Source organism: Streptopelia decaocto, assembly GCF_964273445.1.
Source record: "Streptopelia decaocto genome assembly, chromosome: 2".
NCBI classification, from domain to species: Eukaryota; Metazoa; Chordata; class Aves; order Columbiformes; family Columbidae; genus Streptopelia; species Streptopelia decaocto.
The window spans coordinates 156,507,846-156,535,807 of NC_138655.1; the positions used below are offsets into that span (position 1 = coordinate 156,507,846).

Below are 27,962 nucleotides of genomic sequence, written 5' to 3' on the forward strand. Positions count from 1 at the left end.
ACAACATGCTCCAGTTTCTCTTCTTTCTCTCTCAGTACCTAAACAGATCTCTCCCACCTTTTCTCTTCCCCACACTGCTGAGGAGGAGCCCTGTCTTAGCAGGTCATAGAATCATTTTGGTTCGAATAGACCTTTGAGCTCATTGAATCCAATTGTTAACCTGGCACTGCCAAGTCCAGCACTAAACCCCGTCCCTAAGAACCTCATCTACACAACTTCTAAACACCTCCAGGGAGTGCCCGTGTGTTTATTGCCTTCCATCGTGGCCCACCCTGGGGAGATGCTGGTACAAACCCCCATCTGTTAACAGAGATTTCCTTTTTCTCTGTAAGTAATGTACCTCAACAAACCATTTGTTTCCACTGCTGGGTCCTCAGGAGAAAAGAGTTGTGTTTGCTTGGAGCCGTTTTGGGCGATGAGTTGAGCAGCCATCTATTACTATTCTTTAGCCAACAATTCCCCTGAAAAAGGAAACAAACCCAAATCTGATAGATGTACATATGTACACACATACCAACTCTAAAGGATCAGGAGCACCTCAGGCATCTCTAGTGAACGATTATGGAGTTTCAGGCACTATTATATTGATTAATTATCTTTTTATTTTGTCATTTGGGGTGGTGGGCTCTCTACAGCAACTTGTAGGGTTTTTTATGGTCCTTTAAGATTCTTTAATAGGTGTCATTTGGTGGATTGACTTCTAATTCTAGAAATTCGTCAGCTTGCCCAGGGAGGGGAAAACCAGCATCTGAAAGTTGCCAGGTTTGGTGATTTGAACTTCTTGTGGATGTTTTGCAGTCCTAAAATTCTGATCCTTTTTGATAATTACCTTTATGTCCACTGAGACATTAAAATTCAGAAATGTTTTGTGAATTCTGAATGAAGACACTGGTATCTCAGATTCATTCTCAGACGTCTGCAGTTGCAGTAGCCCTCTTTACCTGCAGAATAATCTTGGCTCTCATTCTTACTATTAAACATCGTTTTAATCAATATGTTACATTTTTGCTTCCTTGTTAGGTATTGGTGGATTTATGGTACGTCAGCGAAGTCGCACAGGGCAGGGGAAGACTAAAAGATCTCTCTCCAGGAAAGATTCTTCTGGATCTGTTTCTGAGCAGTTGCCTGGCAGAGATGAAGGTAAATACAGAAACTTGGTTTTAAATGTTTTTCATGCTTAATGCAATAAAAAGAATGGAACTCATCGACATACAGTTCTTTCCAGAAATGTGTTTTGTGTGTTTGCCGTTATGGTTTTATTAATTCAAGTGAAAATACTTGTTCCTACATACTTAGAATTACAGCAGAGCCTGTGAAACTGAAACAATGAATTGCAGGCGCTTGTGGGAGATAAAGAGTGAGGATTATTAGGAGTGCTGTGCAGTGTGAGAGCTCTGGTTAGCCCAGCTTTGACCAGAAAAGAAGACAGAAAGAAGTGTAGGAAATGAGGTAGGTTTGGAACAATCCCCTTTCTGATACACTTTTCAGGATGTAGTCCTGATCTAGAGCTGTCTTCTGGATCATCTGTTTTAATACTCATCAGTGTTCTGTGTTCCACAAATGTGTCTGGTACTTTTACATTTGTGTTTATGCTCTGGAAAATCCTGTATTAGTGAGTTCAATGATATACTATTGTTGCATGAGGAAATAATTCCTTTTCATTTTAAACTGGGTGTCAGAAGCTACCTTCACATTTTATGTTATGAAATGTGATTTAAAAAAACAGAATTCTGTATTAATTTGGAATACAGAAAGGTTTTCTAGATATGTGCCACATTGCCCCATTAGCTGTTGTCTCTTCCAGGGCTGAAGAAACCCACTCCGGTCTCTCTTCTCGTAGCAAAGCCATTTTAATGCCTCTGACACTGTAGTACTCAGTAGATCAGGCACCTAAAGAGATGTTGGATTTTGTTTATGGGCCTTGTTCTCTAGCTTGCTATGTGCGATTAGATTAAATTATTTCATCCTCCTGGCTTTGTCCACTCTATCTAATCTAGAAAATAGTGAGGCGTCGTTAAGGTGAGCTGTGGAATGTGTTTAGTTCAGCGCCCGTTTCCCATAAGGTCAGCAGAAGGAGGCAGCTGCTTCTCAGGTTTGGCTGATACCATCTGTTAGAAGACTTGGACCTTTGATTTCTCTGTGGCTATTGAGGTTTTAGTTTTTCTAGAGCCCAAGCAGTCTCTTGCTATGTATTTGTACAACATGGTGGAGACCAGATCTTTACTACAACATCCAGGCAGTGTTAAAAACTCATAGTTACATGTTGTCTTTGCATTTTAGATCTACTTTATGGAGCCAACACGTTTCTTTCATCAATGCAACCCAGTACTCTATCCGTGCCCCCTATTCAGATACAGTGCTTGCTCTCTCGTTAATGTTTGTGTTATTATTTCAGTATAGTAGTATACAGTATATACTACATTGTTTCAGGCCATGCAGGATATTTTGCTTTGAAGTTTTTCATTTTTATAGGGATCTGCTCCTCTAAGGAAAAAAACCCAAACGGTTAAAAAGTGATTTCCCCATTCTGGGTAACAGTACAATGAGTATTGTTAAAAACCAGTATTCTTAAACAAATACTCTTCAGTTAAAAGCTTCTTTTTGTCTGCTCAGGCACAATTGCTTGTTAAGAAGAAAATAACTCAGAAAAATCCCTGTATGTTTTAAATCATCACAGCTTGCTGAGAGTTTGCTTCTCAGCTGCCCGTACTCAGCAGTCTGGCCAAGTTTTGCTGCTCTGGTTGCGTTTTCTACCCCTTTGCTCTGCAAAAACTCTTGAGCAACGCAAAGGTCACAGCGTTGATGAGCCTCGTTCCCACTGTCCTCTGAGTGCGGTACCAGAGAGCGCTACGGTACAAACCATCGCTGAGTTTACTACCACAGTAATATAGTTTCTTAAATAACCTCCCAGGGCCATTAACTTCATGTAATTAGCTTTAGCAAGACAGAAGTAGAGGGCTGTAAAAGTTGTGCTTTTACCTGCAGTGTTTTCCCCGGTCTGTTGAAATAAAATGCTGGATGATGGATGAGCAGAGTGTGCTTTTGCGTTTACTAGAAAAAACAGTGCCACTTCAGAATGTGATTGCTGAATAAATATTTAATTTTTATTGAAGGGCTTCTTTATAGATTTCTTTGTTCTGGCCAGTTTATTATTTATATGGCAGTAATTTCTCAGATTTAGAACAAAAATGTTTTTTACTTTTGAGAAACATCAGTGTATAAAATGAAAGGTGATTAACGTGTAACTCAACATGGATGATTTTGGAGACAGTACTGAATTATCTTCCAGACATCTGCTTGATTGGCATCTATGCTTTCTCCCAAATTACCAAATTCTTCGGTTGGCTTGGAGATACAGAAGTTGAAGGTGCATCTACAGGCAGTGAGGTACAACAAGGTCGCGCTGTGACTGGTATAAGTGCCAGAGCCCAGATGCAGTTCACATCTGGCTGAACAGAAGGCGCTTTTAGAATACTCTCAAGTGATATCCAACAAACCCAGGCACCAGACAGGATGCATGAGGCATCGGGACCTGTAGAGGAAGACACGGAGTATTTTACTTATTTGTGCCTGAATATTACTTTTCAGGTTGGACAGAACAGCTGCCGGACACTCCAGTGGATGAGTCCACCCCAGCCTCTGAAAGTACGGAGAAAATAAAAAAGCGTTACAGAAAAAAGAAGAATAAACTTGAAGAAACCTTTCCTGCCTACTTGCAGGTAAAGCTATTGGCGTACATCTTATGTAAATCTATTTAAAACCTTATCTTTATGTGTGTTGATTTGTATTTTGTTTAAACAATTAATGTTTTCAGATTCCAGATTTATCATTCAAATTAAATGGGTTTTCTGTAAAGAATGTTCCCAAGTTTGTACAGAAAGCTGTATATCATGTTAAATCTCCAGTCCTCTGGTGTTATTTCTCAATGTATAGATCTCTACTTGTTCTGAGGTGGGGGAAGAAGCTTTTCTTTTCTCTCTGAGCTGACCAGTGACATTTTCCACATTCAGCTCTGTAGGACGTCTTGGCCTGCTCATGCCATTTCCTCAAGATACTAATTTTTCTTTTCAGAAGATTGTAGAACATGATTTGAAAGGGGAAACTTGTTTTCCTACAGTTTTGTGGTTTTATATGCCCTGCATCTCCCTATTGCAATAATCTCTGCTCTTTCCCCCCCATTAATGGGGTGATGTCCCCAGCAGGTAGGTCACGACACAGACTGTATTGGGTTTGAGAGCGCGGAGGTGACAGAGAGGCAGGACAACCTCTGTCTACAAATAATTTGTATTTCGTAAGTGGGGAAGTGAGTTGGAAAGAAAACACTTAAGCAACATTTCCTTCGAATTAATAAGGATTTTTTTTCCCCAATGCACATTTTACTCTTGTAAACGAGGATATTTCTTACATTCTTCTTTTGCTCATCCTGGAAAAATACTGGAAAAATCTATCTTTAGCTTTATTTTTAGCAGCTGTATCCTAAAGCAAGATTTTAAAGACTAGAGGAAAACAGAAAGAAGTTTTTACCTAATGAGTAGAAACTGGCTTAAAAGTTTAATAGGTTGTTGTCAAATTACCGAGTACTCAGGCTTAGGTGGGTGATAGCTGTTTTAAAAGATGGTTTAAAATGTTTTAAAATATACTAATGGAAGTTAGGCAGCTTTAGGTGTTTTGCTACTGCAGTTCGACATAAGGATGATTTCAAGTGAACTGCAGTTTATGGTTTATGAGCTTGTGTGTTTTTCATAAACTTCTTGTGTGGCCGTGACCAGGTTGCTCAGCTCCTTCCGCTGTCCTTGTGTGAGGAGAAATATTTTAAATACCGAAAAGCTTTCAGTACATAATAATACATTGTTGGTACATCATTTGTGCCACATACTCGTGAGAGCAGTTTTTCGGTATAATTTAAGGTATGAATTTAATAATAAAGTATTAATAATGTGGCTACCTCAGGTAAGGCCTCAAAGCCTGGAAAAGATCTGCCATGCTGGAAGGCGTGTGGGACAGAGATTGTATTTATATTTCTAGTAAACATTGACTTTTTAGTTATATCTTTGCCATTTACCCAGCTTTTTTCAATAGATGCAGCGTTCTTCCTACATCGAATCTTTCTGTCTTCTTTGCAGGAGGCTTTCTTTGGGAAAGACCTACTAGATACCAGTAGACAGAACAAGATAAGCCTGGATAATTTACCTGAAGAATCACTTTCCCTCTCATGTAAAACAAACCTGACCACCAGTTTCCTGGATCCTTCATCTGACCCCCTTCTCAGCTCAACCTCCACTCCAGCTCAGGCGAAACTGGGACCTCAAGGTATACAAAGCTAAAGTTAGTGATAATTCCGTGGTTTGATTTTGCTGTTGCAACTGGGGCTTTTCCACTCTTTTCTCAGTGTTTAGCTGATGTATTTTTCAACATTCTGTGTATTAACTATCTTTGTGAGGTTAAGTTACGGTGATACTCGGTGATACTCAGCTCCAGGGTTTCAGCTGTTTCAGAGAGAGCAGTGGATGGCACAACAACTGGCACTTCATGCAAATCTGAAACTCCTCGACAGTAACGTCCATGTCGATAAAATCCATGAGAATTAATTCTGTATGAGAATTAATTCCGTGTAAGAATAAGCATACAGATCCATTATAGAAAAAGACAAAAATACTCTAATTAAGAGATATTTTTAGTAGTCTGCTGGATATTAGTTGGATGAATATCATCCGACTTTTATTTTCTTTAATGTTTTAGATTATTTTAGGCTGCCAGTCTCCTCGGAGTTTTCGGTTCACCATGTGCTTTCTGAACATGTGTGCCCTTTCCAGGTACAGATTGTAGCCCCCAGGCAACCTTTTTGCTATTGCAAAACCTTCCTGAAGTTACTGCTGAGAGTTTTGCAAATAGCCAAAGGGTTGTAAAGTGCTGCTGAAAGAGCAGCTTCACACAAAGGAGCAATTAGAACCGAAAACCTCACTGTCCCCTCCAAATTAGTTTTCTCTGTGTCTTACAGTATGTGCTGTTAGCTAGAGGTGTATTTTTAAAAACCTGTGACTGTTTATTGTGTATGGTAGTTAATTTGTGGCTTGTGTTTCAGCTCGTCCTCCCAAATTTTCCCCTCTGAAAATGTTGACACACATTGATACAGTTTCCCATATCCAGAGAGGCATTTGAAGAAAGGTCGCTTATTTGTGATTGTTATTTGGTGCAAAGCTGCTAAATTAAAAGCAAAACGCTGCATTATAATTAAACGCTGATTGTTGTACAGTTGGAATTGTGGGTAATAGAGAATGCAAAAGCTGACTTCCCCGGAAGGGGAAACCGCTGCAAATGGAGTGTTTGAAGGTCTGTATTTCATCAGTTCCAGCACTACAAGAAAATATGCTCACATAGATTCTTGTCACACCAGTATTCTTTAAAAGCCAGAGAAATACAGATTCAGAAGTGCTTGCTGGTCTGTCCAACTGCAAGATTAAAGTCATTAATGTCCATGTATTACAGCAGTATGAGGTTTTAGAAATTAATGAACTTGATGTTAATTTCTTGTCCTGTTTTTTTTCAAAGTTTGAAAGGAATTTTTTAAAAAAACTATTCTTTATAAATAAGCAAAGTCGTAAAACTTCGTCTCTTTTTATTCAGAAACATAACAAGGTGACAATCAATAAATTACTAGCAACAGTTACAGTGGATAACCTGCTGTCTTTCCCATTTTATATATGAAACACCCAAAGGACGGTGCTTTCTGGCCATAGCAATGTTCTTAACAATTCCCTCTCAACCGTTCAGATTTGCAGCCAAAATTCTGTCCAGATGGAGCCGTTTGTTGTAGTTGAAGTGCCAGTGGGTGAAATCATCTGCCAGGATCGATCAGTTCCAGTGCAAGTTTTCTTTCACTGTGGCTTTGTGGGAGACAGTTATTGCCACAATAGTGTCCACACGTGTGAGAGAGGCAGAGTCATTTTGGGTGGTGGAGACACTGGTGAGCTGCTGAGGTACCAGCAGCCCCATCTTCCATCTGCTGGCGTTGCAGAGGAGCTGGAGGTGTCCAAGAGCACCTGTGATATTGTCATCGTTTCAATACAGACCTGGTTTGGTGGAGGAACAACCCAAACCACTTTATTCGCTGCAATGGGAGGCTGTAGGACTGTATTGTTATGGATCGTGTTATTTTCCTGTAGTGCTGTTTCTCACAAGGATTGCTGACTCCTGTGAGCGTCCTTGCTTAGCTGGAGAGGTCTTTGCCACAAGATGTTCTTTTGAAAACTCCATAGAATTCATAGAATCATAGAATCATTTTGATTGGAAGAGACCCATAGAGTCCAACCATAACCTAACTCTAGCACTAAGCCATGTCTCTAAGAACCTTGTCTAAACGCCTTTTAAACCCCTCCAGGGGTGGTGACTCCACCACTGCCCTGGGCAGCCTGTTCAGTGTTTCACACCCTTTCCATGAAGAAATGTTTCCTAATATCCAATCTGAACCTTCCCTGGCACAACTTGAGGCCATTTCCTTTCATCCTTGGGGCAGGATTAAGGGTTGGATATAGCTGTTCATCTTCCAAAGAGCTCTCAGGCATCTAAAAATGAAGTTATTCTATCAGCTTTGCTTTTCAACATGTGCATAGGGCTGCTCGGGAATCGGACAGTGATGTGTTCAGTCTGCTCGTGAACTGACAGTACATCTCAATTCCACGTTGTGTGACTGTGAGCTTGGTTAAGGGAAGTGAGGCTTTTGCTAGACAAGATTGCAGTAGAGATGGAGATTGGCAGTGCCGGCCAGAAGAAGGTTTTTGGAGTCCTCTGTTCACTATTTATTATTAGTAACTGTGAGTGAAGTGAAGCTTTAGGCTCCCAGTCCTGATTTCTGTCTGGCAAAGAGGTTGCAGCTCTGGCAACGTGATCTTGCCTTTAGTTTGAAGTAGCTTAAATTCAGCGTATTTTTTCTGAGGCCGCTGAAGAAGGCAGCTGCTCAAATAGAGTCTCCAGAGAGTGCTGAAGAAATTCTTCATCGACAAAAGGAGAGGAGCCATCCGAGTCTGTGTGCAGCTGATTCCAGTGCTGCTGGGACATTTTATAACTAGCTGTGGTATTTGGTGATTAAATATCTTAGAGTGGCTGCAGCCTTGGGAGAAGAGTTTTTGTTCTTTTAGAACTTAATAAATAAATTAAAGTAAATGCATTGGAGGAATCAGGATCACAAGACAGCAGTAGAACTGTGCTCTCTTATAGATGCAACATTACAAGCGAATTATTTTCCTTTTTGGTTTGTCTTAGTTTTCATCTCCACTCTGAAAGAGTGGAATTAATGAGCAGTATTGAGCTATTTGTTTGGCAGCAGATGTCAACCAGCTATTGATTGTGATCCGAAGCAGCTGACTGAAGTTGTTACCAAGATAATATTTAGCACACATGGAATTAAAACGAGGAAAAAAGCAGGAGAAACATGTTAAAGTATGCTTTAGATTAGATGTTTTATATGAGACTTACGGATCATAGATTCCAGTCCTCTGCTGTCACTGATACTCAGCCTTTTCATAGATTTAACAAGCTCCGTTTGGAAAGCAGGGAGATTTTGCAACCTACTAATCTCATTGGAAAGTCATTAAAGAATCTGATTGCCTTAATAGTTAGAAGCCCTCTAATTTGGAACCTGAATTTATTCACGTCCACTTCATAGCTACAGGTGGTAAACTCCTCAGTTACTCTTTCTACCTACTTCTTCAATGTATTTATATTAAAATTAGAAGTGGAATTTTTAGGAGCTGTTCCCAAGCACAGTACTGCGGGCTCTGGAGAAAACCACTGTAACATAAAATCTTACAGAAGAATTAAAGGCTGCTAATATCGTCTCAGTGCTTTATATGGTTGGGTTTTTCTCCCTGATACTTACCTGCTAAAATAGGAATTCAGGAAAGTTAAAGAATGAGTTAAGTCAATCCTTTGCCTATCTTAACATCACCTCACAGTGCTTGGTGTTAATTAGATAATTGCATAATTAGGCCAAATTGCCAGCAGGAAAACAAGTCTCTCCAAACAAACAAACAAACAAACAGCAACAACAACAAAGGAGAAAAAAAACAAAGGTTCTGTTTAAAACCTTACATTTCATAGTACTTTTTGTCAGGTACACAAAATAACTCTACCCACAAAGCAATGTGGTTTCGAGGGACTTTTTAATACTTCTGGTACCAATAGCTGTGTTCTTTATGTCCGTGTCAGTGGACTGGTCTGCACCGCCACATGGATCCACCGTGGAGTGGCAAACGTCAAACGTGATTTAGTTAGGATGCTGCCATCTTGTCTGCATTAGAAAGGATCAAAATAAAGAATAAAAAGAGTGAAGTGAAGAAAAATCATTTTCATTTTGACTTTTGGTGATGGTAGAATGGAAAAGAGTTGTCTCTGAAAAACAGCAGAAGGAACTTAAACGTCACTAAAATTCAGTAGCTTGGAAAGGAGCCTGATGATATAAGTAAATCCTCGTACCAGGCCTCTGAACTAACCTAGAAATACCTTCCTGGGGCAGCTGGGTTCTAACAGTGGGAAGGGAACCCCTATATGTGTGAAATTTGTTTGTTCTTTGATTTGCTGGCCCCTCTTCAACCTGCCCATCGTCATTTTCCACATTGTACATTTTATGATTTGTATTAATCCCCTTTCTCTGTTTAATTATATATATTTACCAACTTTTCAAGTTTCATGGGTATGGTAGTGATTACTCCTGTAGTCATTATAGTTTGCAGTTTTCCTGAAAAATATTTTTCTCAACATTTAATTATCTGTCAAACAATTTTTTTCCAATGTTGCGCATCTCTAATAGTTCTAAAGAACTAGTTAATAAAACCAGATGGGCCATTTGGAGTTATTTCTCTCTAATGAATTGGATGTCCAGAAGATAATCATATCCAGAATGTATTATTTAATATTAAATAGTTTATTGTTAGGGCCAGGCCAGTTCCTCCTAGACAATAAACAAACACGACATTTCTACCTCTGGCTGTTCTCACTTCTTCAGGATTTCTTCTGATCTTAAAAACAGCATCTCCAATTTCCATTTACTTACTCCTGCTTCTTACTCTTAGATTTCACTTCTCTATCAGGGTGTAGTAGCTGGTTGCTCTGCAGTTGTAAGAAAGATAGTGATGGTAAGAGAAGTGAATGATCGCTTTTTTTAGCTTTTTGTTGTCGTTTTCACATATTCCATGTTGATTTGCTGTGAGTTGCATCCTTTATAAAACCTATTTGTTGACTTCTGCATTCGGAGACCTTTGTGTCTTAGAGGTTCCAAGTTCTCGCTAGATCTTGGGTTTTCCGCCCTCCCCTCCCCTCCCCCCCAAATCATCTGGTATTTCTTCTACATGACTGATGGCGTTATCACTTTGACTGTATTGAATACTGAACAATGTAAGCACATGAAGGCGGCTGCAGTGCTGGCGGTAGCACAGTCACTCACCCCAGGGCGACTTGCCGTACATAACACACTATAGAAACCCTTATAGCCTGGTAAATCTGTATTGGAACGTATAGCTGAAGCTACAGTACATCACCAGAGTCACGTGTAAATGCCTTGACTGGTTGATTTTATTGATTGCATCTTCCACAGGTAGCACTGACGATCCTTTAGCTGATCTTTCTGAGGTCTTAAATACTGATGACGATATTCTTGGGATACTTTCTGATGATTTGGTAAAGTCTGGAGATCATTCGGGTAAGTATGTTTATAAAATCTCCCCGGTATTTGTTTCCCTTTTTTTCCTCTTTATTATAGATGTATTTATTGTATTGTATCTATAGGTTATGCTCTAGGTGATTTCAGATACAATATTCATATCCTAAGAATAACTTGGTTTGAGATGATTTTGTTGTCTTCTACGAAAAAAGAAATAAATCCCCAACCTTTTCAGCATTTTGTTTTACTTGGCTCTTTGCTTTGCTGCTTAAGAAAGAATAAAACGTAGCTGCCGTTGTCTATCATACCTGTGTAGCTTTTTTCAAGCATGCAGCTTTTTCTTTGCTTTTTGTTTTGTTTTGTTTTGTTTTGTTTTCATGTTATAATCATCCATTTTATCTGGTTTGGGTCCTGTAGGTCTTGATTTATGCACTTTCCAGGTTGAGAACTCACCCTCCCCATTTGGTAAGAAACTAAACAATGGATGATCCATGGGTAGAAGTAGTTCACCTTTCCTGGTGGTTTTAGCTGGCAGAACTGCATGTGTAGAAACTCGTACTCCTTTTCTGTGTCACTAATTCGTGCTTTCACGTTCCACTCTTCTCGTGGTGTTTGAGTCTAACACAACCTCTACACTCTGCATTTCGGATACCGCATAAAGTTTTGCTTGGAGCTTTTCGAAACCTTCCTGAGTTTTTGTGTTTCATGAGACAAACCCATGCATCCTCTTGCTGTCACTGATAATATTACTGTTAGTAGTAGCTTGTAGTTTTTATCGTAGTGGTATCTTGTGTAAGTTAAAAGCATTTTAATGACGTTACTATTTAAAAGCATGAATAAAGCAGTCAGCATCAATATTTTTGTTTCCACTGGATGATTCAGCGCTTGATGTAAAACACAGGTTGAAAATAAGTAGAACGGCATGTTTTCGTTATTTGAAATTTGGTTTTATTTGGTATTGAATACAGAAATATATTTTAAATACTAAAGTGTGTAGTTCTTTTATCAAAGATCTTTCTCATTTGAAAGACTTATTGACTTGTAGCGGATGCCCTAAGTTACATTTTCTCAGTACCACTTGGTCTGATGGAACCCAGAACATTCAGTAGTTGTTTTTGAAACAGAAACTTCTATAACTTGTTTGATATTGTTTACACTTCAGTAGATATTTAATGTAATATCATAAGAGCAGTTAGGGTGAGCATTAAGGTACATGAAAATGAACCATATTGACTGCTGATGTAGTTGGTTTTAAAATGTGAAAAATAGTTATAGTGGTACCTATATGCTGAAAATTATACCTTCAAAAATGTACTCTACCAAAACTCCATAGTCTTACTTCAATAAAAATTTCCCATTCTTCCAGTTGCATTCTAGTCAATTAACATTCCACAAACAATACAGTAAACTGGAGGGAAATAGTGAAGAGTTTTGTTTTATGCTCTTAATTCTGTAGCAATCGATTTTATTTTTTATGTCTAACTTAATATTCTTTCTCCCTTCAGCTGGACTGGACATTGGTCCCATCTCTGATGATCCTTCTTCTCTGCCTCAGCCGAATGTCAACCAGAGCTCACGGCCATTGACTGAAGAACAGTTGGATGGAATCCTTAGTCCAGAACTAGACAAAATGGTCACAGACGGTAATTCTTTTGCTCTTTTAGAAAACTTAAGTAGGAATCTTATCTCCACCCCCACCTCAAATTACTACCTGTTTTGTAGCATACCTGTTTGGACTTGGTTGCGGAATAGATTTTATTGCATCTTTTGATGATTACTCATTCTGTGTTGTCTTTACTTTGTCCAGGTGCTATTCTTGGCAAATTGTACAAAATCCCAGGTACGTGCTTTACTCTTTGTTGTCTTTTGTAAAATATAGTTTGTAAACCATGCCAGGCAACTCAGGCACGGTGTTTTTTGCAGAGCTGGGAGGAAAGGATGTTGAAGATTTGTTCACAGCTGTGTTAAGTCCAGCGACCACACAACCAGCTCCTTTGCCACAGCCTCCACCTCCACCACAACTTATGCCTTTGCACCCTCAGGGTATGTTCCTTTGATACTTTGAAAACCAGCAGCCTGGTCAGGGAATTCCTTTAAATATTGACTTGAAAGTAGGACGTGCTTTACTTCCCACTGTTGGTAATTTGTGGAATCTGCCATTGTTAATGCCATTTCCGCAATGAAATACTATTCTAAAACTGTTCTGAAGGGGGTATGTGATTAACATGCGTGTAAGTATTTATTTTAGCTGATGCTTTCATATTTTTGCAGTTTGTCTGTGATAAAGCATGTGTTCTGAAAGACTTTACTCTTTAATTACTTTTGAGTAGCTCCTCAAGGGTAAGGAAAGAGTTGGTATAAAAGCGATTTACTGAGTCTTAATTTCCTTTAAGAATTCAGTTTAACATGTTAACTAGCCCCATCCAAATAACAGAGGAAGGCTCAGTAATTTTGAAATGTATCTGGGAGATTATATTTCCTTTCTTTGTTACTACTAAAATTACAATGAGTTTATACAGCATTATATTATATTGAAAGCAAGGGGCAGATTGATTTATTATATTTTATATACCAGCAGAGGATGTTTTTTTAGCAGTATGCATGTGCATAATGAAATGCACTCTTTTCTCATCATATATCACCTCTAGTGGATTTTCCCTGAGTTCACGTAGAGAGTGCCCATAATGTTATACTGGTACTACAAAGAGTAGTATGCAAGTTGCTTTCACCAGTGAATTAATCATAAGAAGAAAAATGATTGGTTTCCCAGTTGGATGAATTTCCAGAAAGAGGAGAGACTTCAAAAAGTCTCAGAAAGGAGAGAATTTAAAGCAAAAATGAGGTGATTGAAAGCAAAAGATAATGTAGATATCATTGCCTGTTTCCCAGTTACTTGAGTACTTGGAGATAACTTCATTCAGCATTTGAGCTCTGTTAGGCTTGGTTGGCTTCTCCGTGTGGGAGCTGCCATAATTACGAAGTTTTAGATTTATAATTTGGTTAAGTCACGGTGTAATGATCCGCATGTTTCTGTGAGATAAATACTTCAGTAAAGGGGAAGCTTGCATCAAGTTTCAGCAATTTGAATAAAATTAATGCTTTCTTCTCACAAAGACATGATCCTGCAGTGCACACCAGAGGCCTGACTCTCCATCCTGCTTGCCAGGTCTTCATGGTTACCGTTCTCGATCTCTTTAGCAGCTATCGTAAAGCATCTTCTCTTAAATTTGGAGTTACTTTCATCCAAACGATGCGTCCTGCGTAATGTATATAACCTATAGATCAGAAGACATAGAAGTAGCACAGGAATGAGATGCATCTGTAGCATGAGAGAATGGTACAGTGTCATCCTATAGATGCATCTCATTCCTCTGCTACTTCTATGCTTTTAAGAAAATACCTGGACAAGAGTTATAATTTTACTGAACTGACTGAGTTTCAAAGGCCAGTGTTAATTCTGTGTTGGAATACCTGCACAGACCATCTGCTGGAATGAACCTACCTGTTCCACATATGCCTAATATTGTCATCAAACAAAATATTTTGTCTTCATAGTGCTAGGCTGGATATTGAATTAGAAAACGCTGATTCTCATTTGACTAGATTTATCTGTTTCATTGGCTACAAATTAGGGAGTTAGTAGATAACGAGGCTTACTTCGGTGCTATGCTCAGAAGAGGAGATGTTTAATTCGTGTGACTAATGATAATTCTGCAAGGACTGGAAACAGCCTTCTCCATGTTCGCTGCTTGGATCTGGGTGTAACAAATAGGACAGACCACTAACCTTGATGACTACACCTCAGTTTGAAAGGCCGTACCATAGTGTGGGCTACTGCCAAAGTTTTGGAAAACTGATTTTTCAGACAAGAAAAACAGGGATGTGATACCATAGAAAAGAATCCCTTAAGCTTGCAGCGAAGCAGTGTAAACTGTTTTAAAATCTTTCCCAAAAATGTAAGCTCAGTACTATAACATTTTAAAGCCATTAATTTTTCATTAGATGAGATATCATTTTTCACTGAAAACTTCCTCCTCTACCTTAGAAGTGATCACCCTTTAAAACATTAATTTAAACTTCTTCTTTCCAGGAGAGAACGCGTTCCCGAGAGTGCCCCTCATGAATGGGCTGATTGGGCCAAACCCTCATCTTCCTCACGCAGCTTTGACTGCTGGAGGTGGCCTGGGCACTTTTGCTCCCATTACACAGCAACCATACACTGACACCAGGTGAGTCAATGCAGGAAATAAAAAATACCTGTTGTTTATCATTTATCCCGTGAGGTGGTGGTGTTGTTTTTAATACCGTGATGTTGGCATTTAACTACTTCGTTCTTGAAAGACTACAAAAATGTCCGTGTTATAGAATCACAGAATCATTTCAGTTGGAAAAGACCCTCAGGATCATCGAGTCCAACCCTAACTTAACACTGTCACTAAACCCTGTCCCTAAGAACCTCGTCTAAACGCCTTTTAAACCCCTCCAGGGATGGTGACTCCACCACTGCCCTGGGCAGCCTGTTCCAATGCCTGACAACCCTCTCCATGAAGAATTTTTTCCTGATACCCAGTCTGAACCCCTGGCGCAACCTCAGGCCATTTTCGCAGCCTGTTCACTGCTGAAATAGAAAATGGAATTAAGTACTTTGCTTTTGCTTTTTTTTTTTTAATTTTTAAATATTGAGAGGAATCTATCTACAAAACAAAACCCTTTTCTGATTTGTCAGGGATAAGAATCCAGCTTTCAATCCAATGGTAAGTGATCCAAACAGCTCGTGGGCACCGTCTGCTCCACCTTTGGAAGGCGAAGGCGATACGATGTCCAACGCTCAAAGAAGCACCCTGAAGTGGGAAAAGGAAGAAGCTTTGGGTGAAATGGCAACTGTAGCGCCTGTTCTCTATACAAATATCAACTTCCCGAACCTAAAGGAAGAATTCCCAGGTGAGTGATTTACTGAAAAAAAGTTTAATATTTTGTAGAAATTTATGCATCTTGGTTTGAAAGAACGTAAAATAGACTTATCAAAACTTTGTGTATTAACTTATTTTTTCTGGTTGCAGACTGGGCCACAAGAGTGAAGCAGATTGCTAAACTGTGGAGGAAGGCGAGCTCCCAGGAGAGGGCTCCATATGTGGTAAGAACAACTACCACCTGCATTTGCATACTTCCAGCAAAAATATAATTCACTTATAGGGTTTTCATTTTTTTGGTGATCTTTTATGTTGTTGTTTGTTTTGCGTGAGGTTTGGTCTGGTTTTGTTTGTTTTGGGGCGTTTGTGTGTGTGTGTTTTTTTAAATAAATGAAATTCTAGGGTTGGTGAAAGTTCACTTACTCCAAGAATGCCTCTGTAACTTACAACTCTGAATACTTCTACCTGTTTTCTTGGCTTTTCAGCCTTAGAGTAAACTAGATGAGTGTTGTGCCATCTGAAGACATCAGCTGAGACAAGAACCTTTGTATTTCCCACAGCCTCTTTGCTACCTTCGATTTATGCCTCAAGTCTGATTTGCTCTGTCTCTTTCTGCACAGGAGCTCACCAGCTTCTTCAGAAGGATAATAAATCACTATGTGATTTCCCTCTCTCTCATCTTCCCCTCTCACTCATCTTTTTTGCCCCAGTAGTGTTGCTGAAGTCTTTCACCCGTTGAACCAACCTTTCCAGAGGTGTCAGTGCTCACATGCCAGCTTTCCTCATTTTCTTCTCCCGTGTTCTTGCCTTGCTGTTCCACTTCACTACTTACTCTCTGCTGTTGCTTTGAAGTGGAAACTCTTGATATTTTCCATGTTGTGGGGAGTGTGAAGGGCTCTGCATTTCTCTCCAAAAGCATTCACCTTCTTCACACCTGAGTCAAGTGAACAGACGTATTTGTAGCTGTCTGGAGTTACATGGTCATTGGTTCCGTTCAGTAGAACTTCTGCCATTCAAAGGGTGATCCTTATGCTTTGTTGAAACCTCTTGGTTGAAGCCTGTTCACATCCAAATCTCAGAACCTTTATTATTCATTCTTTTTGACAATCCCAGCTATTGTTAGCAAATGTCCTTTTCTTTCATTTCCTGTCACATCTCCAGTCTCTCTTGGTTCTTATCTTTTCTTCATGTTTTCACAACAGCATAGAACAGAATCATAGAATTGTTTCAGTTGGAAGAGACCCTCAGGATCATCGAGCCCAACCATAACCCAACTCTAGCACTAAACCATGTCCCCAAGAACCTCGTCTAAACACAACTGGATGGTCATTCAGACTTTGTAGATGTCTGTGGATTTTTCAGGGTTATGTTTTCAGTCTCTTAACCTCCCCCTACCTACACTTCTTTAATACAGTCCCATTAGTAAGCAAATCTGATTCCCATATATGTTGATGACTCAGAATGTAACAGTACCAATATGATCTCCTACAGTCCAAATTAAAAAATCCCTTGTCTCGCTGACAACTTGTAGAGGCTAAATCATTACCCCAGACTCAATGGGGGAAGTGGAGTTGTTGATCTTTCTGAACTCCTTCCCACTTGAAAGAATAATCCTCTGTTGACTTCTGTGTATCACTGAGACATCATCATTATTCTGCATTTTATTTAGGGCTGTAACTTCAGCACCTTTAGGCCTCTATGTCATCTTATCTATGTTATATTTAATCTTGGTGGTGATTCCTTTTGTGTAGTATTTATAAGATACTATCCACTTACATGGGCGAATTTTTATCCAGGCATTCTTCACAAAATCACAGAATGTCAGGGATTGGAAGGGACCTCGAAAGCTCATCCAGTCCAATCCCCCCATGGAGCAGGAACACCCAGATGAGGTTACACAGGAAGGTGTCCAGGCGGGTTGGAATGTCTGCAGAGAAGGAGACTCCACAACCTCCCTGGGCAGCCTGGGCCAGGCTCTGGCACCCTCACTGAGAAGTTTCTTCTCAAATTTAAGTGGAACCTTTTGTGTTCCAGTTTGAACCCATTGCCCCTTGTCCTATCATTGGTTGTCACCTGGAGCCTGGCTCCATCCTCCTGACACTCACCCTTTATATATCTGTAAACATTACTGAGGTCACCCCTCAGTCTCCTCTCCTCCAAGCTCCAGAGCCCCAGCTCCCTCAGCCTTTCCTCACACGGGAGATGCTCCACTCCCTTCAGCATCTTTGTTGCCCTACGCTGGACTCTCTCCAGCAGTTCCCTGTCCATTTATCACTTCACAATTATTTCTATTACTGATTTTTTTCCTTTTTCATTGCTATTAACAAACGCAGTCCTGTTCTCCCGATGGATATTCAAAAAAGCAACTGCAAAAATAATTCCCTTTGTGTTTGGGAGGAGGGTGCACACGTGAGTATGTACAGAGCAAGGAGCAGTTATTTCCTCAGCAAAGTCACAGTCCGTGTGCTCTTGCCGTTCAGGTGCTGCTGGTGTTCCTGCCATTGTGCCTGCAAGGAGGCTGCTGTGGTTCCTCTCCTGAGGGGCTTACGCTCTGTGGGGATGAGTAAAGGCTACCTTAGAAATGAAATTCAGAAGAACATTAGTAAATGTTCACTGTAGGCTTTTTACTTTCTTTATATGCACAATCCCATCACTTACAGGGAAAAATGACACTTAATTTTTCTGCTGCTGTGACTCTGGTGCTCTCATCCATGTCACTGTTTCATTGTTGGAGGGGAAGGATTAAAGCGTCTCTGCTAGGCAACCTCTACTTGACAACTGCAAATAAAATTGTGAAAAAGAAGATCAGAGGGTTTGATTCAGAAAAGGAATCACATCCTAGATTGGTGGTAAAACAGACTCTTTGAAACTTCCATTAGATGCTTTAAAGTGTCAGGATGGCTGTAAAATGCCTCATTGAAGAGGAATTGCTGTTCTTCCATCCAATTTTTCCTGATCCATAAGCCCATATCCAATGTTTATACTGCTAACTTAACACAGACTGAGATCTATAGTGGCTATTTAATGGAGTAGACTGTATTTTTCTTGTCATTGAAGTTCTCCACATTAGTGGCCTTTATTGATCGAAACATCATCTACTGTGCTCATGTCTTCAGATTGCAGACCACACCAGTATGTGATTTGAAAGGTAAACTGGTAGGATTCGTGCCTCCTTGGCACAGCACAGTACCTGAACAGACATTACTAATATATAGAAAATCTCTACTGCTCGTAACTCCTTTGTTCTTTTCATGTATGTTAAACACAAAGTTTCTATAGAGGTGAAGTATGTTCTGTTTGGATTTCCTTTCAAAGTGCATAAATGAGTTTTCACGAGCACGTGTGTGATTAAAACAGGCTGTACAAATAATTTGGTGGTAGATTTTGTAGGAATAACAGATAACAGCGTTCACACTTAGCAGAAGAAAACAAGGCTAACTGCATTTTTTTTAATCTTTTCCCAGCAAAAAGCCAGAGATAATAGAGCTGCTTTGCGCATCAATAAAGTACAGATGTCAAATGACTCCATGAAAAGGCAGCAGCAACAGGATAGCATTGATCCTAGCTCACGCATCGACTCCGATCTCTTTAAAGATCCATTAAAACAGAGGGAATCGGAACATGAGCAGGAATGGAAATTCAGACAGGTGTGTTGCGTTTAGAGTGTTTTGTTATTTTTCTTCCAGCTTCTTATTGCTTTGTTGGAATCTGTTGTAATAAAATCAATGTTAATCTTTCTTTGTAGAAGAGTATGAAGTCAGCCATTCTGCGTAGGAAGGAAATTGGTGCTATCAGAAGAGATGCTGCTTATAAATGTTAGAAAACTTTGTTTTAAAACTCTTAAATCCTGCCTATTATGGAAATAAGTTGTTCTTTCTCTGTATGGCTGGCTAGTGCGGTAGTTTGGTTTTTTATGTACCCTGTATAGCAGTGCCCTTGTCCTGCAGACTGCTGCTTCAAACTGGGCTGGTTGTCCCTGGGAGCCCATTTCCCTCCCGTCAGAAACCTTTCATCTGCAGTCGGAGGGTGGAAAGCAGCGCTGCTCTTTAGGCAGCCTGGGAAATGCTTCTTCCCAAGCAGTCAGGGTGCATGTCAAGGTAATTGAACGTTACGAACAGCTAGGCCCTCTGCTCCCATTGCCTTTACATTTGCAATTTACAATTATTTATAATTGATCTTCAATGTGTCCTAAGGTTTTAATTATAGATTCAGTCATCAGAAAGATTTTTGCGTACGCTGGACTTACAAGTGTCACCTTTTTCCTCACAATTTAAAACAGCAAATGCGGCAAAAAAGTAAGCAGCAAGCCAAAATAGAAGCCACGCAGAAGCTTGAACAAGTGAAAAATGAGCAGCAGCAACAGCAGCAGCAACAACAGCAGCAGCAACAGTTTGGCTCACAACAGCTTCTGAACCAGTCTGGCTCAGATACACCGAGCAGCGGGATCCAGAGCCCCTTAACGCCCCAGGCTGGCAATGGCAGTATGTCTCCTGCACAACAGACATTCCATAAGGATCTCTTCACAAAGCAGCAGCTACCTGCTGCGCCTACATCAGCATCCTCGGATGACGTGTTCCTAAAACCACAAGCCCCACCTCCTACCCCGACCCGGATCCCAGTACACGATTCACTGGCTCAGTCTCAGACTCCTCAGACATCGTCACAACAGATGTTTTCTCCAGGTTCCACAAACACAAGGCCTCCTTCTCCGATGGATCCGTACGCTAAAATGGTGGGAACGCCTAGACCAGCACCCATTAACCAAAACTTTGCTAGAAGGAGTTCCATCGCGCCGTTAGATCCCTGTGCACCGCAGTCGTCCGTCTCCAGGCCCACTCAGGTCACCGAAGCATCAGCGAGCAGGCCATCACCCGTCAGGGACTCGTGTTCTTCCTCTCCAGGTAGCAGCGATCCCTATGCAAAGCCCCCAGACACACCCAGGCCCGTGATGGCACCGGAGCAGTTCTCCAAACCCTTGGGGGTCCCAAGGTTGCCTATAGCTATGGAGCAGTCGGGGAAGGTTCCTGGGAGCAGCGACCCGTTCACTAAGCCGGCACCTAGGACGGAGACGTTTCCAAGACAGAGAGTAACTCCTGCCGACGCGTACGCGCGGCCACCGCTGGCTCCTACTCCTACTCCTGTCGATGGCAGCCCCGGGCCTTTCAAAACCCCGATGCGCCCACCTCAGTCCCCGCAGGATCCTTACGCCTCGATGCCATCCACACCAAGGCGCGTTGCTGTCGATCCCTACGAGAGGCCCCCTTTGACACCCAGGCCGGTGGACAACTTCTCCCATAATCAGCCTAACGATCCATACAGCCAGCCTCCCCTCACCCCCCACCCTGCCATAAAGGAGCCTTTTGCCCACCCACCCCGAATAGTGCGACAACAAAGCGATTCTTTCACCCAGTCTGGACCCATTTCGAGGCCAGCTTCTCAGGACCCTTATGCACAGCCTCCCGGGACTCCTCGCCCGGTTGCTGATCCTTATGCCCAGCCTCCAGGAACTCCTCGGCCCACCGCGGTCGATCCATACATGCAGCAGCCACCAACACCAAGACCTGCTCAGCCAGCGGATTTATTTGCTCAGTCCCCAGCAAATCAGAGACATTCTGATCCGTACGCCCAACCTCCTGGAACACCCAGGCCAGTTCTTAATGATCCTTATGCTCAGCAACCAGCAACTCCAAGGCCAGGGATTCCAGAGAGTTTTAACAGGCCTGCAATGACAAGACCAGGACTAATGCCAAGTAGAGATCCTTTCCTGCAGGCACCACAGAGCAGGTTGCAGGGCACTTTTGTCAGGCCATCAGACCCGTGTTCTCAGACTCCCAGACCCCCAGGACCCGCAGTTACGGATTCATTCAGCCATGGCCCAAGTGCTCCAGCACGTGACCCGTATGATCAACCACCCATGACTCCGAGACCTCAGCCAGAATCCTTTGGAACTGCTCAGCTGGCCCATGACGCTGCTGAACAGCCACGGCCTGGATCGGAGGGCAGCTTCAATGCATCTGCAAATTCTCCAATGAGTTCTCAAGGACAACAATTTCCCAAAGTTTCACAAGTTCCTGGCCCGGCACCCACTGCAGGAGTTACAGATACGCAGAACACCATGAATATGTCTCAAGCAGATACTGAGAAGTTAAGGCAGGTGAGAATAATGTTTAATTCCGATGGTATAAAAATTTCGTAAGTAGAAGAATTTCTCCGATTCTTGTTAATATTTGAAGTTCCTTGCCATTAAACATAGCTATATAACACAGAATTATCTTCATTCGCTTAGTATTTTAATTTGGTCCTCCTGAATAGAACCACAAAATATAGACTATAGAAACATCAGTACTTTTAAGGAGTTTGGAGGAGAAGATTTGAAAAGGAAGCAAAGACCTTCTTTGAAGCCATTGAAGATATAGATGGTTGGTCTGTAATAGCTAATTTATTTACAGTGTGAGAAAAAAACACCTTGAAAGGACAATTTTATGTTATAATAGATGAGATGTAGAACTGATTGTCAGTGACTTGTTCACTGACTGAAAATGGGAGTAGAGGCAAAGATCTCAGACTAGACATCTCATTTCTTCAGTTGGCTGATGTGTTGAGGTGAATCTTACTATTGGTCACTGTTTTTCTGGAGTCGCATTCACTCCAGGCTTTTGCCAGTGAGGTTTGGCAAACAGCTCTTCCTGAGACACAGAGTTACATTCAGATTGTGGAAAACTGCTCAGTCTTTTGTTTGGAAGCAGCGATGGGAAGTGGATATATTGGGAAAAATTGATAAGATTTATTACACAGAGTCAGGGTAAATTCTGCAGCTTTCATGTAATTCTCATGCTGAATTTTATTCAGTGGGCCTCTAGTCACCTTTCTGCCTCAGAATGCACTTTCTTCATGTGATAAAAGGGCCTGAATTATTGGAATAGAAAAAGGAAAAGAGTTGCTTATATGTTAATTGGTAAAATGGGTTTACACTGTACACTTTCACAAGAGCTCTGGAGATTAAGTTGCATTACCAGCATCTTGCACCATTTGATCCTTCTTCTAATTTATGAGTTGATTACCATAGGTTCTTTCCTCCAAAAGGCTTAACCTAGCGGAGTGTAACCCTTCAAAATACGTCAACTGCAGTGTCAAGCACCATGAATTTTTTTTCTTTTTAAAACAGCGCCAGAAATTACGCGAAATTATTCTACAGCAACAGCAGCAGAAGAAGAACGCGGTTCGTCAGGAAAAAGCCTTGCAGGAGGCAGCAGCTCCTGCTCATGCAGCTCCTCTTCAGCACTGGCAGCAAGACAACTTAAATCAAATTTTTAACCGCCCTCCTCCTCCGTACCCTGGGAGTATTCGGTCCTCTGTTGTCCCTCCGGGCGGACCAAGGTTCGCCGTGTACCCAAAAGACCAACGTGGACCGTTTCCCACTGATGGGCAGTTCAACAGGCCCCAGTTTCCGGGTGATATGAACACCATGGGGATGAGACCTCATGGCCTTAGGTAAGCTCTTTCTTCTCCTAAACCCAGAATATTACAAGGTAGTTCTACATTTACAGAAATTATAATATTCTTGGTTTCATTTATAATGAATATGTTATCAAACATCAACTTCTGCCTGTGCCATTTTTACTGTGAATGCTGTGGTGTAAAATGAATGCCAATATTGACGTACATTGCATCTCAGGATTAATCTTTTTCAGTATTTTGGATTTATTTCAGTAGCTTGTAAATCCACACAATATTATTTTTTTACACTGAGTTGCATTAACATGTAGTTTATTTATGAAGATGGTTCTTAATGTCAGTGTTTTCTATCCATTATTATTATTACTGGAATTGAAAACAGGTTGTTTATTAAACATAATTAAAGCAATTATTTTATTGTAGTCATAAAGCTCATTTAAATGTAAGCGTAATTATTCAAAATATTTATGTAAATATCTTAATGAATGCATCATGTAAAGCATTTTGGTGAATAGCTATTTAGTCAGATATGCCAGCCTAGGCAGTCCCGAGACCAAAAAAAACCAAAGACGATTTAGTCTTTCATATTTGATTTCAGATACGGGTTTCCAGGAGGTGGCCATGGTCCACCGTCAGGCCAAGAACGTTTCCTGGGTCCTCAGCAGCCGATGCAACGCCCAGGAGTTCCCCCGCAGCTCAGAAGATCTCTGTCTATCGACATGCCTCGGCCAGTGAGCAACCCGCAAATGAACAACGCGTCCGGGATCTCTCAACATTTTCCTCCGCAGGGAATTCCAGTTCAGCAGCACAACATCTTGGGTCAGGCGTTTATCGAGTTGCGGCACAGAGCTCCTGACGGGAGGCCGAGGCTGCCTTTCAATCCTTCCGCTCCAAACGTGATGGATGCAGCAGCGCAACACCAGCGACACGCGGGGTTCATACCCAGGCAGGAGTTCCCGGGCCCCAGACAGGCAGAACCACTGAGACATAATTCGCAAGCTCTACCTAACCAGTTGCAGATGTCGACGAGTTTGGAGCACATGTCACAATCCCAGCAGGATCAAATCAATCCTGACAACCCACCTGCACTTGTAATACGTTCTCTAAGTCACCCACCAGTTGCTGATGCGTTCCCAGGACCACCTTTGTCTACGTCTGCACCAAGTGATGAATCTGCAAATTTGCAGATTCCCAACCAGCCAAGTGATGGTCTAGAAGAAAAGCTGGATCCTGATGATCCTGCTGTAAAGGATTTGGATGTGAAAGACCTTGAGGGGGTGGAAGTCAAGGATTTAGATGACGAGGATCTGGAAAATTTGAATCTAGACACAGAGGATGGAAAAGGAGATGAACTGGACACTTTAGATAATTTGGAAACCAATGATCCTCACCTTGATGATCTTCTAAGATCTGGGGAATTCGATATAATTGCATACACAGACCCAGACCTTGATGTGGGGGATAAGAAAGGAATGTTTAATGAAGAGCTAGATCTTAGTGTCCCCATTGATGACAAACTAGATATCCAGGGCAAGACAGAAGAACCAAAACAGAAAGAACAAAGTGATAAAACCGTTTCCCCTTCTGAGACCCAGTCTCCACAGAAGAAATCTGCTGCAAAAAATGAAATTAAAACAGAAGTACTTTCCCCAAACACTCAGGAGGAAAAGAAGAATGAAAATGAAAAAAGTGAGGGAAATGCTGAATCCACAAGTGCTCAACAGGCTGCTGAAGTGGAGCTAAAGGATGGAGAAAAGGCTCCCGTGCAGCCTGCTAACCCAGAATTCCCTGATAAAACTACTGCTGTTCCTAGTCAAGAAGTAACTGTGCCCAGTCCAGATGCTCAGGGATCTGCTCCTCTGCCTGTCCAAGGAGCAGTAAGTTCCTGCAGTATTTCTGGGTCCACACCAGTCCTCTCCAGTTTGCTGGCTAATGAAAGCTCTGATAACGCCGAAGCGACGACTCTGGGATCTCCATCTCAGTCTTTGCCAACACCACAAATAAACCACGCACCAGGTATTCCACAAACACTCATGACACCTGGCGGACAGATCTTGGAGAACACTTTAAATTCCAACTTGGCCATGGTTCCACGGATAAACCATAATTTTTCTCAAGGATCACCCAATGCAGGATTTATTCAGGGTCAGACAGCTAATCATAACTTTGGGACGGGACAGACATCTAATCAAACTGTGGCTGTGACAAATCGTCCCGGCCCTAGTGGCATATCTGGGCCCCAACAGATGATGCTCCCTCAACCATTAGCTCAGCAACAAAATCGAGAGCGACCGCTTCTGCTGGAGGAACAGCCGCTTCTTCTGCAGGACCTTTTGGATCAGGAGCGACAGGAGCAGCAGCAGCAGCGACAGATGCAAGCCATGATTCGCCAACGCTCGGAGCCCTTTTTCCCCAATATTGGTATGTGGCTGATCTACTGGTGTGTGTGTGTCCCACTTAGTTGTATAAACACACAACAATAATTAGTTAAATAATCCATAGCACTGAAAGAAACAGGTAGATGCTTGGAGCTTGAGCGTGGCATAACAAAAACCAGCTTGTCTAGTCATACATTGGGAGGCTGGAAATGGAGCATGTAGGTGAAATGTTGAACCCTTGTGGCAAGGCTGCTGTTGGTTTTACCAGGATCAGGGTAACTGTGTTACTGCTAATTTTTCTGACATCAATTCTGTCACATATTCTCTTTATACTTTGATTTCTCATATGTGTTGTGGACTAAATGCACCCTTTGTAAACGAAATTAGATGATCAAGTGCATTAGCTGACCTTTTGATGTTTGATCTACCAATTTTCTGTTTATGGTTGGTTTATTACATTTTTTTCAGTGTTAGTTTGTCTTAAGGAAAGGGATTAGTAAAAGCTGTGTTACTAACTCACAATCCAGGCATGACCCAGAAATATCACTAATAATATCACATACTCAAAGAGTTTGAGATAATATCCATTTTAATGTAGCATAGCAGTTTGAGCATTCAGATCAAGACCATTGCTATTATTTGTCATTAATGAAAAAGGAAGTTTTTAGAAATGTGTTATTTGTGACTTCACTGGCCATCAAGGCTGTTGGTTCAAAATAGAAATGTAACCTGCCCCCTAAATCACAGTTCATCATTTGTGGTGTGGCCAGGACGTGCTGTAGCCACCCCAGGGGGGTGCAGTGCCCTCCAGAGATCCCTCCCGACCTCAGCTGTTCCATAATCCCATTTATCCTGGGAGAGACGGCAGGAAAGAGGCCAAGTTCTCCATGTTAATAGTCTTTTCAGGTGCTGTATGTGGCTTCTGCCTGTAGTGCTACCGGTAATTACAGAGCCACTAAACAGGTTTTCTTTGTACATTAGTGGTCCTGTGTCAGTTTTGCCAACCGAACTCACAGAAACAACTCATCTTCCTGATTCTTAAACCTGTAAATAGAATTTATTAACCTGTTGGGTCATAGGCCAAGTTTGGTTTAGAGCCCTTCTCAGATTGTCCTGCTTTTTCTTTGCATGTCATGGCTGAGAACAGTTGCTGCTGGACTAACTTTCCTTTGGGGATATAGGAAACTACATATTAACCATGAATTTTGAAGTGGAGAAGACAAGTAGTGTGAAATAGTAACGCAGTGATGTTGTTGTACCGATGACTGCTGCATGGACTAGATCTAAATAAGTCAGTTCCAGTTAACATGTGATGTTCAGCCATTAATACACTTTTACTGTTTTTCTTTTATAGACTTTGATGCAATTACTGATCCCATAATGAAAGCAAAAATGGTGGCTCTTAAGGGGATCAACAAAGTCATGGCGCAGAGTAACATGGGGATGCCACCGATGGTTATGAACAGGTAGGCAACGCTTGACACCGTTCGTTAGGGCTACAAAATGTAAAAGGAAATGATAGAGCTAAGGGAAACTGCACTGGAAATGGAAAATTGCAAAGTGGGAAAAGATATTTTTGTTGTAGTTCATAGGCCATGCTAATACAAAATGACCTCCGAAGAATAAAACCAATGTGACTGTGGAAACTATATATTTTTTTATAAAACTAATGAGACTTGTGTTCCAGTTGTAATGTCATCAGTCAGAAGAGTCAATGTGGCTTCACTGCTGATGCTTTTCTTGTTTTTCCAGTTATCTCCTGTGCATTGTGTTTGAAAACTCTTGATGGCGATGTAACCATTAACCTCACGTTGCAGCGTATCATTTAATGTGAACTACAATTAAGATTTAGCCCAAGTAATGGAAGTTTCATCCTTTCTTAAATCTGTTCTGAGGACAAAAGGAGCTATGAACAGTGCAGGCTTCACCATGATATCTAAATCTGTTAAATCTCTCATATATTATTTTGTATCATTATATATAAAATTCAGATCTATTTTGGTGGGGTTTTTTTTATATGTCTTCACTGTTGTAGCACAGTACGTCATATTTAATCTCTTTGCCAAGTGTAAAATGCAGTAGCTTCAACCAAAGGTGAAATGGTCTAGCATCAAATGAGAATTAGTATTCTCCAGATGTTGAAAAAGTTTGGTACAGAAGTTCAGGCAAATGTCTGTAGAATATCTGGACGCTTTGTTTAAGCTCAGTGAAACACAAGGTTGTCTCTCCCCTAAAATACCCACCAGTTTTTCAAATGATATTTTCACTTTCTGTTTATGTATCGATAGGTTTCCCTTTATGGGTCAGCCAGTGCCAGGGGCTCAGACCAGCGATGGCCAAAATCACATGCAGCAGGCGATTACCCAGGTAATACAACTTGATGGGGGGATTACAACAGAATTGTTTCATAATGATAACTAGTGGGGGGGTTAAGTTGAATCATGATTTAATTTCCTTGTCTGCATGCTTTCCTGAAATTTCTAGGACGGAAATTTGACACCTCAGATGTCTAGGCCTAACCCTCCAAATTTCGGTCCTGGTTTTGTCAGTAAGTACAGATTGAAT

The 27,962-nt window shown here is 41.2% G+C and overlaps 1 protein-coding gene across 15 annotated transcripts in view; it reads left to right on the plus strand.

Annotated features, from left to right (window-relative positions):
- Positions 1 to 27,962, plus strand: part of KMT2C (lysine methyltransferase 2C) — a 203,464-nt gene that overhangs the window by 151,489 nt on the left and 24,013 nt on the right. For 13 of the 15 annotated variants that reach the window (XM_082046506.1, XM_082046501.1, XM_082046503.1 and 10 more), the window contains 18 exons: positions 1,021 to 1,140; positions 3,589 to 3,719; positions 5,124 to 5,310; positions 10,589 to 10,693; positions 11,072 to 11,119; positions 12,160 to 12,297; positions 12,462 to 12,494; positions 12,578 to 12,697; positions 14,745 to 14,883; positions 15,381 to 15,595; positions 15,715 to 15,788; positions 19,029 to 19,211; positions 19,844 to 21,718; positions 22,730 to 23,055; positions 23,618 to 25,440; positions 26,752 to 26,863; positions 27,686 to 27,764; positions 27,882 to 27,945. In XM_082046506.1, coding sequence (XP_081902632.1) covers positions 1,021 to 1,140; positions 3,589 to 3,719; positions 5,124 to 5,310; positions 10,589 to 10,693; positions 11,072 to 11,119; positions 12,160 to 12,297; positions 12,462 to 12,494; positions 12,578 to 12,697; positions 14,745 to 14,883; positions 15,381 to 15,595; positions 15,715 to 15,788; positions 19,029 to 19,211; positions 19,844 to 21,718; positions 22,730 to 23,055; positions 23,618 to 25,440; positions 26,752 to 26,863; positions 27,686 to 27,764; positions 27,882 to 27,945 — 5,772 coding nt within the window. The remainder of the gene's footprint in view (positions 1 to 1,020; positions 1,141 to 3,588; positions 3,720 to 5,123; positions 5,311 to 10,588; positions 10,694 to 11,071; positions 11,120 to 12,159; positions 12,298 to 12,461; positions 12,495 to 12,577; positions 12,698 to 14,744; positions 14,884 to 15,380; positions 15,596 to 15,714; positions 15,789 to 19,028; positions 19,212 to 19,843; positions 21,719 to 22,729; positions 23,056 to 23,617; positions 25,441 to 26,751; positions 26,864 to 27,685; positions 27,765 to 27,881; positions 27,946 to 27,962) is intronic. The other 2 variants (XM_082046504.1, XM_082046498.1) reach the window with 1 other exon arrangement.